Consider the following 14,328-nt stretch of genomic DNA (forward strand, 5'->3'; position numbering starts at 1 on the left):
GCAAGATAGAATGAAATTAGAGTCACAGTATTATAGAATCTAAGGTTATCATGGGAAGAGTCTTAGAGTCCAAGTCCAACTCTTCATGATACAGGTAACCAGAGTTTAACTGCTAGCCCTCCAACCTTCCTGCTGGGAGCTAAGCCATCAGCTCAGCTAGCTACTAGGGAGAAAAATAGGGTAGGAAGAATTGCTGGCCAGTCTGATTGGGGTTGTTATGCCCTCACCCAGTGTCATCAGAGAAGTTATATTCCCTCAAGTTCCACAAAGCAATAGTTTTCAAACTTATCAAACTCTCAGAATCCCCTTAGTCCCAAACCAATAGTGATGGAGCTGTTCTATTTGGAGCAGGGGTGGGAGCCCAGCCTTCGATTTAGTCCCCATCCTTGGCCCCTTTCAATCATCTCCTGGGTCTCAAGGACCGCACTTACCCAAAAGCCCCATGCTGTAGTGGGTGTACCTGTGCAGAATAATCTCTTGTCTGCAGGTTAATTCTTGTCTATTCTTTTTTTTTTTTTCTCCCATAGGGTGAAGAAAGGAGGTATGTGTGTATGATGCCTATCCCTTTTGTTCGTTGCTGTTGTTTTTTATTTGTTTGTTTATTTATTTATGCTTGTTCTGTTGTACTACATGAAAGGGCTCCAACTTGGCAGAGAATCAACATGCAATCATGTCTTGGTGGGTTTTCAACCACAACATCCATAGATGGAATGAAACAGAGGTCACACGTAGCTGGAGAAAGGGAAGGGCCGGGTACACAGTGTCATTGGCTCACTTGGATTTTTCATTTTGGTCCACCTGTTCCCTACCAGAGTCACCTCCTAGTTCAACTTAAGCACCTAGAGGTCTGTTCCCCACCAAGTGGGACAGGAATGAAGAATTCTCTGCAGGTTAAACACAGACAATATCTATGCTCTGCTGCTCGCAGAGGGGCGTGACCCCTCCTGAGGACAGCTTATGTTCTGTATTAGACAGATGCTTTATTCTCAGATTGTAATGGATTTGATCATTTTCACAAGTTATTTTGATCAGGCTAGTTAGAAAGGGTTGCTGGGTGTGGTCAGATGGGCTGTGAGAACTGAATGATTTCAGGGGCATTGGTGAATTGAGCAAGAGCCATCTGACCAACTCCAAGCTTGAGGAGATGTCACTACCTGGCCCCTGATGTCTCAGGGAGAATCCAGGCTGTGGGGAGAGATGAGACAAAGAATTAGAAAGTGTGTGTTTAGAAAATGACTGCTTTAATAACCCTATCCATAGGCGTGTGTGTCTGACGTACGCAAGGCACATCTAAGCAGGGTTAGACTTTTGATTATTACAGTTATTAGTCATACTGAATGAGATGGTTTTAATAAATAAGATTTTTGAAAACTCTCACCCTCGTTACTTTTTAAAAAGGGCATAGGGAATGGATACAAAGAATCCTCACATTACAAACAAATATATCAACTCAATCTTTCTTACCTATAAAGCCATTTAAAAACTAATTTCCTAGGTCCAATAATAACAATAAATTGGAAAAAGAGTAGAAAATATATTTTTTTTAGTTCCATGTATGGTGTGTGTATGTGTGTTTCTGAGAAGATGGAAAGCCATCAACAAACAATGTTGACAGACAGGAAATATTTTGCTAGGTCTGCAATACTGATTTCAAAGGCTGTTTAAGAGAAATCCCATTGCGGGAGTAAAATTTTAAGGTCAATTTAGTGTCCAAGAAGCTTAACGTCTGCCTGCTCTATTCCCAGCCAAAATGAAGTCTACGAAGGGAGAAGTTGTCGTGGTAAGTGTGCTTGGCTGTGGGGCACCTGGCTTGGGGGTGGGGGATGATGGGGGCACCCATCCCCCTCTCAAGCAGGCCCTGCCACAGCCTCATGGGGGTGTTTATCATTCAGGGAGATGCTTGTATTTGGCCACTGGAACAGATTGCTGTGTGACGAGCTCCTGATAGAATTTGTTCCCTCCACTGAACATGTCTGCTGATATATTTGCAGAAGAACTAGATTTCATAAATATTAAATAGTGGTGTTTATTATCTACACCAGCTCTCCAGGAGAGTGAGTTGGGAGAGAGGAGCTTGAAGACCAGAATTGAAGCTTCAGCCTTCAATGGGATTTATTTTTCCTTTGCTCTTCTATAACCTTTTGGAAAAAGTGATAAAGAGCAGTGCTTGGGTTTGGGAGTGGCTCTGCCCACTTGGCCATATAACTTTGTGGACTCCCTCAGCCTCTTTTAGCTTTAGAGTCCTCATTTGTGAAATGGGAGTGAGAGCACCTGCCCTGAGATAACAGGTAGAGAAACAGGTAGAGATAACAGGTAGAGAAACATTTTGAAAAATTTTAAGAGTCACACAGATGCAAAGTGTTATAGGACAGCTGGGGAGTCACCTCCCACTTTACCTCCTTTTTTTTTTTTAACTGAACATGATCCACCCACAGGGAAGTGATGAAACTTGAAGGTGACACCCCTTCCCCGCTCCCCAGCTCTGCTCCATCACCTGATGATAAAACTTTGTTACGATCCAAGACCCATAACTTTAGGGAATGAGGAGGACAATCTGGTGTGCTGTAATTTTTGCTCCATGTTCATACACATAAGTACTTATAGGTTTGGTCTGTCTACAGGCAGGAGGAAGAAGCAATCTCTTGTCTCCAGGTCTTATTGCAAGTACCCTTGGTGATGCCGCTCAGAGACTGCCTTAGAAATACGTAATATTAAATTAATCAATTAAATAAATAAATCCCAACAACCATAAAAAAGTAAGGCTGCTGAGCTGATCAAATGGATGAAACCCATATGGGCTCTAATTCCTATTTCTTCAGTGTTGGGGAGCTATGGGCAAGTGAGTAGATAAAAACTGGTGGTTGAAGGGCCCACTAAGCTCCAAACATCCTCATGAGCATAAAGAATGGCACCACTGGAGGGCACCATTGGTGAATTCACCATTCACCATTGGTGAATTCAAGAGCGCAGATGAGGGGAAGACAAGGAGCACAGAACTTAGATAAGGCAGGTTAGTCCCTGATGAAACACTGCACTGACTAGGCAAGGGGACACAGCCGGAACCTGGACTGGGAGCACGTGGGTGCTCGTCGACGCCTGCCTTGCACGTTTGCCAGACAGACCCCACTTCGGCAGTGCAGACGTCAGCTGGCATTGCGGGGCATTTCTGCTCCTCCTTCTATGCAGCTTAGATATCATTTACTCAGGTGCTTTCATATGCCCCATGTCTGGATTGAATGTCCTCCTTTCACTCCCACCTGTGCCCCCATAGCATCCTATATTCCCCATCATAGCCCTTATCACTCTGTATTGTACCACCTGTTTGTCAATGGCGCCCACTTGATTGCTAGCTTTGTGTGGGCAGTAACCCCACCTGCCTTGTTCACAGCTGTGTCCCCAGCATTTGCACAGTGCCTATTGAATAATTAAATGTCAAGAAGACTCTGGTCAAGGAACTGGGGCTGTGAGGTTGAGCGGCCTTGCCTGAGGGGAGGCTTGAAGGGTTGGGCTTAAAGCTGTCTCTGTCTTCTCTTTAGGAAACAATCCAGATGAGCACTGTCTTTGATGGAGAAGCCATAGACCCAGGTAATCAAGTGGTAGTGCCACCCATCAGAGTGTTTTGCATATTCCAGAATATTCTGATATTCTTCTCTTAACTCAGTTTGTCAGTCTCTCTGGTTATGTTGCCTATACAGCGCTGACCCTTCTAGGCTTCTGTACAACATGAGATCAGCCCTGAACTGAGTTGGCTTGCAGATACACATGATCACGTGTGAGGCCTCATAGAGTTTCCACCTCCAGGCTCCACTCAAGGACCATGCCTCTGTCTAGGCCCCTCTGCCTAATCCATGAACCAGTTCAGGGAATTGGTGAATTCAAGAACCCACATTTTTTTTCTTGCTTATTTGGATTCAACCCTTACCCCGCATCCTTTCTGAATGCTTCCAACACCATCCTCTTGGTAGTGAGAGATATGGAGAAATGGCAAGCTTGGCTTGTTTTTTTCTAGATCAGGGCCAAGAATTTCTTCTTGGTCGGAAAGATGAACATAAGGTAAAGCTGGCCTCCAGAGCTCTCATCACTCCCATGAAATCAGCTCCAAATTTAGCTCCTTTACACACATCCCTCCACTTACAAAGGCTCAATTATAGACGTGAATAAAGGGAAGGAAACCAAATTCAGGAAGCAAGTGTGTTGGCTTCCTGCCACTCACATGCAAACGGATCGGTCCTCCTCGGAAGGAGGATGGCTCCTCTCCAGGAGAGGCTGCTGCCGCTGCTGGAATTAAATTTCCCTCTATTATTAGGTACTTGTTACCATAATGTGCCCACATTAGCATAAGTGCTGGTGGGATCCTCAGCAGAGAGGCCACTCATGCTGCATAGAAATGGCAGGAGCAGGGGCTCGCCTGAAACTCCGAGGTAAAAGCTAGGCAGGACCCAGGCCGGTACCTTGCATTTATGTGTTTGAGAGAAGAAAAAAGGGAGAAATGAGCCAACTGGACGAACGTGAACAGACACATCAATTAGTGTCTGCTGGCTCAGACACAGTAAAAATGGCTTCTCTGCATCATCTCAACTGGGGCCAGATTTGTGTGTCTGTGTCTACAAATCTCCGCTGACCTAATATAAATAAAAATCAAAGTCTTTTCCTCCTTACTTGGTGAATTCCTTTTAATAGCAGGAATTCAGGGTACTTTTAAAACAAGCAAATCAGAATGAAATGGGTAACCCTATTAGAAATTGAACTCAATTTAGCCAAAGCTACCATGGAGTTCCAGATTTATGTGGCCTTCTAATCTCGAAACTGAGGTGGCCTTGAGAATCTCCTAAACCTTTCTATCTACAGAGGCATGGTATTTGTTACCTGTATGGTCGGAGCTGTGGAGAGGGAAGGCTAGTAACTATTGCGCTCTTCACAAGCCTGCTTTCTATCTAAGTGATTCACACCTTTTAGCATATTTCATCTTTTCCTGGGGGTGAGAATAGAGCAGGGTGGAGATGGGGGAAGAGAGAATCAATTGAATTCCTTTGTTTATATGGTTGTCGTATATTTTTTCCCTAGTTACTGGGGCAAAATATGAATTCAACTCAAAAACTGGAGCCAGAAGGTGGAAAGATCCCTTACCGGAAATGCCAAAGTGGAGAGAGTCTGGACCCCAAGGAGCTGCACTGAGCAGAGCGGTCTCTGCGGAAGGGACCAGGCCACTGAGGAGCACCGACAAGGAAGGAGATGGGCTGAGTGGCCAAGCGCAGGCAGAGGCTGCAGGCCCTGGTTTCAGAAGCCAGGATGGCAAGCCAGGCATCCCAAAGAACAGAACCCTCTCGAGCACGTCTTCCCCCAAGCTGCATCCAGGAATTTAAGCAGTCTGGTTGCTGGTCCCATGGCGGAGCACAGGGGAGGGACCTTTACTGAGGGAGGGACCTTGACCCTAAATTCCATGAGGGCATTTGAGTTTCCATAAAAGTCGAAATGTGGCCTGAAGGGACTTGGAGATCCAGAGTCCCAAGTGGGATGTTTAAAACAACAGAAAGGGCTTCGATCGCTTAGCTACCTTTTTCTGAGATGGTACAGAAGAAACTTCTCTCAGGTCTCTGTGCTTCTGATCAGCTGGACTGTTACCTTTCGGATGCAGAACCGTTGTGCTGCTTCTTCCCGTTGACTGCTGGGAAACTCCATTCGGATCACGCCTAGGAAGTGTGCAGAGCTCCCTGACATAAATGCCAAGAACCTCCCTCACATCCGATTTCACCTTATTTTGCTGGCCTCATTTTACTGTCACCCAGATTTCAACACCATACACCTTTGTAAGTCACTGGAAATCTTTTTCAAAAGAAGCAGGGCAGTGAAAAAAAGTGAGCAAATGAATAATGAACTGTTTATCTGGGAAGAAGAAAACAATAGACACTTTCTTTTATTCTCTCTTTTTTTTATTGAGGTATAAATTATATTTAATAAGTGCACAGATATAAGTTATAGACTCCTCCCAGAGGCAACCACTATTCTAATCTTTATTGTCATAAATTAGTTTGGCTTTTTGAATTTTATATAAATGGAATTGCACAAAATGTGCTCTTTCGTGTCTGGTTTCTTTTGCTCAGCATCATGTCTGTGAGGTTCACCCATGTCATACTCAAAAACTGGAGTATGATCAGCAGTCAGATCTCTTCGCTATTGTGTTTTATCTTATTGTAGGAATATGGCACAATTTAGTTATCCATTCTGTATTTGGGTGACTGCTTCAGGTTTTTCACTATTATAAATCACAGCGTTAGGAACTTTCTTGTACATGTTTTCTAATGAGCATAAACGCATATTTCTTCTGAGCATATTCCTAGGACTGGAAATGATCAAGCCATTGCTGGAATCTGCTGAGAATTCCAAATTTGGTGGCTCCAATCTACACTTCCACCAGCAATGATTGAGAGTTCCGACTGCTTTACTTCCTTGCCAACACTTGGTGTTGTCAGTCCTTTTAATTTTAGCCATCTGGATTAAAATTTTTCTTGAAACGAGTCACTCTTTTTCTTAAAGTTAAACAACACCAATCTTACAACCTCCTTGCCCTGCTCCTCCCCTGCCTCCTATTAGAGGAGAACCACAGGACTCAGAGTGGAGACGCAAGCTCCAGCTAACCCTGCAACTGGGATTTTCACCTGTGGGTATGAGCAATGAACTAAAAATAAACCATACCATGATGTGATGGGAAATGGAACTCTTTGGCGTACGTCTAGAAAAAGCTGAGAAATCCTTGTTTTCCCTCCATGTCTTGCTCCCCAGCTGCTGAGACACTAATTCAGTACTCACAAGATAGAACCAGGCGAGAGTGCATTAGAGCAGCACCCTCTTCCCAGTTGGGGAGCCAGATGAGAACTCCCCACAATGGCCTGTAGGGGGCAGGCAGGATCCATCCTGCAAATGCAGAACTTAAGAGGAAGCAGCTGCTAGTTTATTGTGTGCCTGTTCACCAGTATGACTTCTCAAGAAAAAGAAACATTAAAAAATGCCCTGTCCTGGCCTAGAGCAGTCGTGATTTATTAATGAGGGTTGGTTGCCAGGGAACTTCCTTGAATAGGTTTAAATTTTGCAAAAGAAGGCAGAGCTGTTCATTTGTGGAGGTTAAAGTGGGTGAAGTGGCTGATTACCCATTTAAGACTCTGAAAGTCTGTGGAGCCCTGAGTAAAACGCCTTCCTCAGAAGCACTCAGCCTCAATGCAAGTAAAATGAGGCTCAGAGAAGGCTGAAGGGGGACCTAATAACTGTTTATGAGCCCATTAAGGATGATTAAAAGGAGGGCGGTGAGCAGCTGTTCTCCCTTCTCCGGTGATGACAGGGGGAAAGGGAATCGTGCTTCTCGGCCAGAGAGATTTAAGTTAGGAAAAGGGAGGGACTTCCTGAGGGCTTGACGGGCTCGCTTCTTCGCTGGTGATAGACAGGGAGAACAGCTTGTTTTCCCAGCCCCACGACAAGGGGTACCAGGAGGCTTCGGCCAAGAGAAGCTCTGCCTTTTCTTTTCCATATTTGGCTATTTTATTAGAGGAAATCAGAAATCTGAGGTCCAGGGCTGAGGTCATTGGTTTCTAGCATTTACCAGTTTCTAAAATAAAGAAGTTATCTGAATGAAATAAAGCCACAGACCATTGTGGATCTTGTGAAAGTTTACTCCCATTTCTCTCCCAAGGCCTTAAACAAGTATGAATTTATTATAGCTAATGATGACCTGCCTGATTCGGAGTCATTATAAAATCGGGGCAAAGACGTTCAGGAATTAAACCTGGTGGGACCCATAATTGTTGAGGGATTGAAACCGCTTGGTGAATTCTCAAGCTCGAGCCTTTAATCATGCTCGGTAGGAGGCAGGGACCACATCTCCACCTGCTTGTGTCAAAAGCCTGTGTGGTTCAGAAAAAGAAACCGGGCAACGACACGTGCACTCGTCAGAGCCCTCTCTCATGTCCGTAGTTCTAGTGTTTGCATTTTCATGTCACGTGTTTTCTATATAATGGCTGAAAAAATTAAAGCAACAAAATGAGTGAATATAGAAAATGATCGCTATTGAAACTTGGCATTTCTTATTTCAGACTTAATGTGTGTGTTCATACCTCCCCTTCATTCAATAAATATTTATAGCGCATCTACTGTGTGCCAGGCATTGACTCGTTGGTAAACACAGCGGGCCCAGAGGCCTGCCCTTGAGGAGCTTGCGTCCTGTCTCCCACCGCTGAGTGCAGCCTGCTCTTGAGCCAACCCCGAGGTCCCAGTTCCAGTTCCATTTCCCAAAGTTCTAGTTCCAGTTCTATCTTGGCCTGTTTATCTCTTGGTATTTTGAGTGTTCTCTGAAAGGCAAATTAACCCCAACCTGGAATCTCCTTTCTGGAAAAAACAGATAGTTTGGAACCATTTAAATGTTTTTTAAAAAACTTAATGGAAGCCCTCGTCAGAAAATAGTTGAGATACCCAAACAGGGGCCCCAGCCTTGGGCTATCAGGCTAGCATCCTGTTTGTACACCTCCAGATGGCAGCTCTGAAGCAATTGTGACTTCTGTGTGTGGAGGATGGAAAGAGCCTGAGGTCAGTGAGACCTTTGATCTGGGGAACAAGGAAAAGGTCAAATGTGAGGGAAGGTGGGGGGCACTCAGATCACTGACACTCTCTTACGCGTCACCTGTATTGGAAGCGAGATGTGGCTCCTGTTCTAGGGGAACAATCCAACCGAGAGGAGAACAAGCTCATTGAAAAAACAGCCAGCTACCACATGAGCACTTTATGAGAACTAGATGAGTTTCATAAGCAGTTAGTGCTAGAGAAAGCAGACATGGGCCAGAGAGGTCTCTGAAAATATAATGGGAGACCTGGGATTTGAGTGGGATCTTAATGATAGAAATGAGTTCAAAATGGGAGAGAAGAGAAATTTTGACCAAAGGCTAAAGCATTCAGAATTCTGGTCTTCAATCCATTTCCCACCAATACTTGTTCTGTGTAACCTGGAGTGAATAACCACAACCCACTACAGAGCCTTCTGGGTATGTAGCAAGCACTCAACAGACATTTGTAGAATTGGATTGAATTAAGCAAGCTTGTAGTTGGTTTTCTATTCAGTTCATGTAGCCGAGTCACAATTTTTCTAACCAGATCTAGACAGACATTACTGAGTGCCTACTAGGTACAAGGCACGGTTCTAGACGCTGGCGAGCCAACAGTAAATAAAGCAATATTTTTAATATTTATATCCTAATGAGAGATGAGACCGAATATACAAGTGAACAATGGCCAAACCATATATAAAGATAGAACTCTGACCTATAACCTGCGGCAACCTGCCTAGGAGACCAATACCTTTTCCATGAAGCTGAGAAATCACTTTTTAACAAGCCCCAAGTGGCCAGGCCTTAATTAATACAACGAAGAGCTTCTCTAATTTTTGTCCTTGCTTCCAACTTAGAGAAAGCTAAATATACACCCTTAACAAATCACACAGGATGCCCCCCACCTACACTTTCCTCATGCCAACCGCCTCCAATCCAGGCACACCTGAAACCTTCACTTTTGCCATTATAAAGATTTCCCACTCCCCTGCCCACCTTTGAGTCTGCTAAGACGCAAGTGTCAGTGGCTGACTCCCTCGCTATAGTTAGCTATGAATGAATAGCCTTTGCTTTTCCCATATGGTTGGTCGTTGTTCATTTCCACAGGGATAATAGACATATATATATATAGTGGTAAATGCTATTGAGAAAAGTAAACAGGGTCAGGGTTACAGAGGGTGGGAATGGCCAGCAGGGTGATCAGGGAAGGCCCCTATGGTCAGGTGAGAGTGAGGCAGAGGAGAAAGAACCATGCAGATAACTGGGCAGAGAGTACAAAGGCAGGGTGAGGTGAGCAATAGAGCGATAAGTCTGAGGACTGAAGGAGGTGACTCCAGACAGGTGCGTGGGGGAGTGGGCATGTACCTGGAGGGGTGGGGCAGGGGTACGTGGTCTGTGAGGCGTGTGTGGCCGGGTTGGGGCATGGTGTGCTCATCACAGAGGGCCTCATGGGCCATTGTAAAGACTTTGGCTTTTACTACTCTAAGGGTGATAGGGAGTCGTTGCAGGGTTTTGAGAAGAGGAATGACATAATTTGATTTATGTTTTGAAAGCATGTCTCTGATTGCTGATTTGAGAATGAATTTCAGGGAGGCGGCAGGGAACAGGGGTGGATTAATCCAGATTAGGCGGCTATTGGATTAATCCCGATATGAGATGGCAGTGGCTTGGTCCAGGCTGGCAGAGGTGGAGGATGGAGGAAGAGGGTGTATGAAAACCTTGCAGGACCTTCCTGAAGGAGTGTCCCAGCTATGAGGGGAGTTCTGTTTTTTGGGCCCTACTCCTGTACTACATAAAGGGGCCCCAGCAGGGTTTAGCCTTGCCCTCTGTGGAAGCCACCAGAAACAGCTATTTCAGACCTCACTGAGCAGTTCTTCCCCAATGGGACCGCCCATCCTTCATCTGTGAAATCTGCTGCTATCAGGGGATGGTGGTCACGTGTATGGTGGGGAGAAAAGGGTAAAGATTTTGCTGCACTGAACTTCCTGTCAAGATTCCAAACCAGCTTCAAGGAAACAGAAGAAACAGGCCTGAATGGTGTTTTCTAGGTCTGTATTCCATACCCTGCTGTGAGAAAGAGGGCAGCACCTCATTCAAGCTGAACAGTGCATGAGATAAGTGCTCCGTCTGAAAAAGTGCAGCTCTGATCAAATGCCTTTCACCAGGAAACCTGTGTTGTATGAAAAAAATTGTCGCCTGTGACTCCTAAGAGAGTCTAAGTTCTTAGGAAACTCGTTTGTTCAGAGAGAAAAAAAGAAGTGTGTCCTGGAAAACTGGATCAGATTTTTGGTGACAGTCCTCACTTAAAATGGTGCATGCCCATGAGTACAAACCGTGACTATCAGTCCTGATTTTGGATTTGAAAGACATGATCTTTGTAAGCATAAGACCGAGGCAAAGCTTATGAGCTTTGCATTCTTCCCTCCTGTGTGGTGCCACTTGGAGGTGAGCACCCTGCTGCCCTCACACTGGGCCTCAGTGTACTCACAAACTCTTTAATTTGGGGGATATCCGGGAATAGTCTGTAGCTGCGGTAGCCCCTTCAGAACCAGGTGGGGCTGAGAGAGGGAAGCTAGTTAATCTGATTTATAGGCAAAGCTCACAAGAGCTTCACTCCTGCCACTGCCCGTCTTATTTGTCCACAGTCAGAACACACTCCAGCAGCATGCTAACATGGTTGTTTTTTGGTAAGGATTTTATTATTTGTATTGTGATTTAATTTACATACCATAAAATTCGGTGTTTTTTAGTGTATTCAGAGTTGTGCGACCATCATCACTGTCTAATTCTAAAACATTTTATCACCCCCAAAATAAATCCTATACCTGTTAGTAGTCATTCCCCAACCCCAAGCCCTGGTATCCAGTAATACTGTCTGTCTCTATGGATTTGCCTATTCTGGACACTTCATATAAATAGAATCATACAATATTTGTCCTTTTGCATCTGGCTTATTTCACTTAGCATAATGTTTTCAAGATTCATCTATGTTGCAGCAGATATCAGTACTTCATTCCTTTTCATGGCTTAATAATGTTCTAGTGTATGGATATATCTCATTTTCTTTATCCATTCATCAGTCGATAGATATTTGGGTTGTTTCTACCTTTTGGTTATTATGAATAATGCTGTAATGAACATTCATGTACATGTTTTGTGTGAACATATGTTCTAATTTCTCTTAGAGTCTCTCAAGGAGTGGAATTGCTGGGTCATATGGCAATTTTATGTCTATCTATCTAACTGCCAGACTGCTTTCCAAAGTGGCTGCACCATTTTACGTTCTCACCAGCAATGCATGAGGGTGTGAGAAACTTTTAAAATAGGCAAGTGAGGAGCCCTCAAACCAGGTTGCAGTGTGGAATGTTCAGCCTCTCCCAAATCCCATCAGCTCTGGCAGAAGCAGTCTGGGCTTGGCCTGGATCCACCACACTGAGCTTCACAGTAGCAGCTTCCTCTGTACCTGAGTCCTCTGCAGATAGGCCTCTACAAACCTCAGGATTGCAACTAGGTGTCTAACATGTGCTGAACATGCTACCTACGTGATCTCTAATCCTCACAATACACTTTTGAGGACGGTCCGGTTATCTGCCTTTTACAGGTGAGAAAACTGAGGGGTGGAGAGATAAGGGAACTTGCCAGAGGTCAGGGAGCCAGTAAACCAACCTGGTTGTGTCTTCTCCAGCCTGTGCAGGAGAGGCTCGGCTATGGCCTTTGATTTGTGTTCTGGTGGGGAAACATGTCAGATGACTGAAGCTTCAGATAGATCCTCTGACCAAATAACTCTCTTCTCTGAAAGTCCAAGGCTTCTCATGGATGCAGTAATAAAACCTTTACAGGTATAGCATCAAAACTAGCTTCTGGATGAGCAGATATGCTCTGAGAGTGTCCCCTTCTGCGTGGCTTGGGCTGGGACTCAAAATAGCTGCTTTCCTCTCAGTCCTGCCAAGCCCAGATTTGGGTTGTGTAAAGGCAAAGTATATTCTTCTTTCTGTTCTATATACATTTCCCACCTATCTACTTCTCAACAAAAGCAGTCTTTTCTCTGCTACGAGTACTCAAATGCCTTCCAAGGACATTAAACCAAGATAAGGGTCACTCAGAAACAGCTCCCTCTTCCCAAAGAGGAAGGGGATGCAGTTACTAATGTTGGCCAGCAGGGGCTCTTTTGCTATTTAGCTTCCTCTGAAAGGTCCAGAAGGGCCTCTGGTAAAAGATTGGCTCCTTCTTCCCATTTTTCCCCAAGCTTTTCAGAGTCTGTGGTCTCAGGTTCTGCAGACGGCAGCCGAAGGGCACCTACAAAAACCCACCGCAGCAATGTGGTAGTTGGACACCAGGGAGTGTGTACCAAACCTAGGGAGGTAGGATGTGCTGGCTCCACCGGTAAGTGGCTTTTTCCCGGAAGGCCCCAGGACAGCCATCAGAGCACTTTGCCAAGCAAACTATGGCCATTTACCAAGACAGCTCTCAGCTGGGCTCAGAACAACTTTATGGCTGTTGACATAAGTAGAGAGGGTTGGAATCTGCAGTGGTACTTGGTATCTCTGAATACATACCACTGGCTTTTGTTTTCTTGCCACAGATTCAGGAGAATGAGACTCCCAAACTCTACGGTTTTGTCTGGTTGATGTGTGCTGCTGTGTCTGTGTAAGTGTCCCTATAGTAATAATTAAAATCGCCTTGCATTTATAGAATGATTGCAGTGTGCAAGATCCTTTGAGGTTCTTTGTATTTACAATTTTATTTAATATATGCATCTGAGGGTACTATCTAATTTGCTTATGGAGAATTGCGGCTCAGAAAGAGTGAGTGACCTGCCAAATGTCTCACAGCTAGTAAGTGGCAGAGGAAGGTGGGGTCTGAAAGCAGGTGTGGCTTCTAAGCCCCTTTATGGCAGGACTAGGGTCTGGAATTCCTGGTAAAAAGTTTAGCCTCTCGTTGCTCCCACTCCAACACTAACTTAATCTTGCCAGCTGCTTTGGAAGGAGGCAAGGCTGGGGGTAGAATCAAAAGGTGAAAGTGAGGACGGAATCTGCTTTATGCGGAGGCTGTTTTGGGTGCCTTGAAATTCACCAGGACTCGGGCAAGCCTTCTAGGATGGAGCCCTTGGCACGGAGCAGCTGAGCTCATTGTGTCAGAGGGCACCAGGAGAGAAAGATAAAAAGGGGCGTGAAGAGGCAGAAAGGGAGTGGGAGAGCAAGGTAGAGGCAAGGGATGTTCACATGAAGAGCAGAGAGAGAGGTGGCGCTGTGTCTGGTGGCCTGAAGACCCTTGCGGAAGAGCCCGCTGCCTGGGGGGCTGGTAGAGCAAGCACAGCCTTCATTCTCTCGAGCAGGCCAACAAAGGGCAGCTGAATCATAGGGTTTCTCAAGAAATAAAAATTCCTAGCACACCCCTGGGGCCTCGGGGAGAAAAACTGACAACGTGTTGATTGAAAACAGACTACGCTGATGTGTGCCCACAGCGTGAGGTCTGGCTCTCGCAGGTTCACAGCGACATCTAGTGGTCCCCATAGGCACCTGCCGCCTCCGTGGATACGATGAGGCCTGTGGTCTGTTGAGAATATTTGGGTTCTACAGCAGACATTTCCTATTTTCCCTTGCTGTCAGAGCCCGTAATTTACTTTGTGGAACATATCAGCATTATGAGGGGAGTTTTGCACATCCCCGGGGTGGGGGTCAGGGGGCCACTGGTCAAAGATCGGACCACCTAGTGTAATCAGTTATGTACATCCAACTGCACT

The 14,328-nt window shown here is 45.2% G+C and overlaps 1 protein-coding gene across 3 annotated transcripts in view; it reads left to right on the forward strand.

Moving 5' to 3' along the window:
- The window catches only part of CDHR3 (cadherin related family member 3), a 60,498-nt gene extending 54,430 nt beyond the window's left edge, over positions 1–6,068 (forward strand). For all 3 annotated transcript variants that reach the window (XM_039849067.1, XM_039849069.1, XM_039849068.1), the window contains exons 16-19: positions 528–541; positions 1,746–1,780; positions 3,537–3,585; positions 5,065–6,068. In XM_039849067.1, the coding sequence (XP_039705001.1) occupies positions 528–541; positions 1,746–1,780; positions 3,537–3,585; positions 5,065–5,363 (397 nt within the window). In that variant the 3' untranslated portion in view covers positions 5,364–6,068. The remainder of the gene's footprint in view (positions 1–527; positions 542–1,745; positions 1,781–3,536; positions 3,586–5,064) is intronic.
- The last annotated feature ends 8,260 nt before the right edge of the window (positions 6,069–14,328 follow it).

The sequence above is a fragment of the Pteropus medius genome, unplaced genomic scaffold (genome assembly GCF_902729225.1).
Source record: "Pteropus medius unplaced genomic scaffold, Ma_sr-lr_union100, whole genome shotgun sequence".
NCBI classification, from domain to species: domain Eukaryota; kingdom Metazoa; phylum Chordata; class Mammalia; order Chiroptera; family Pteropodidae; genus Pteropus; species Pteropus medius.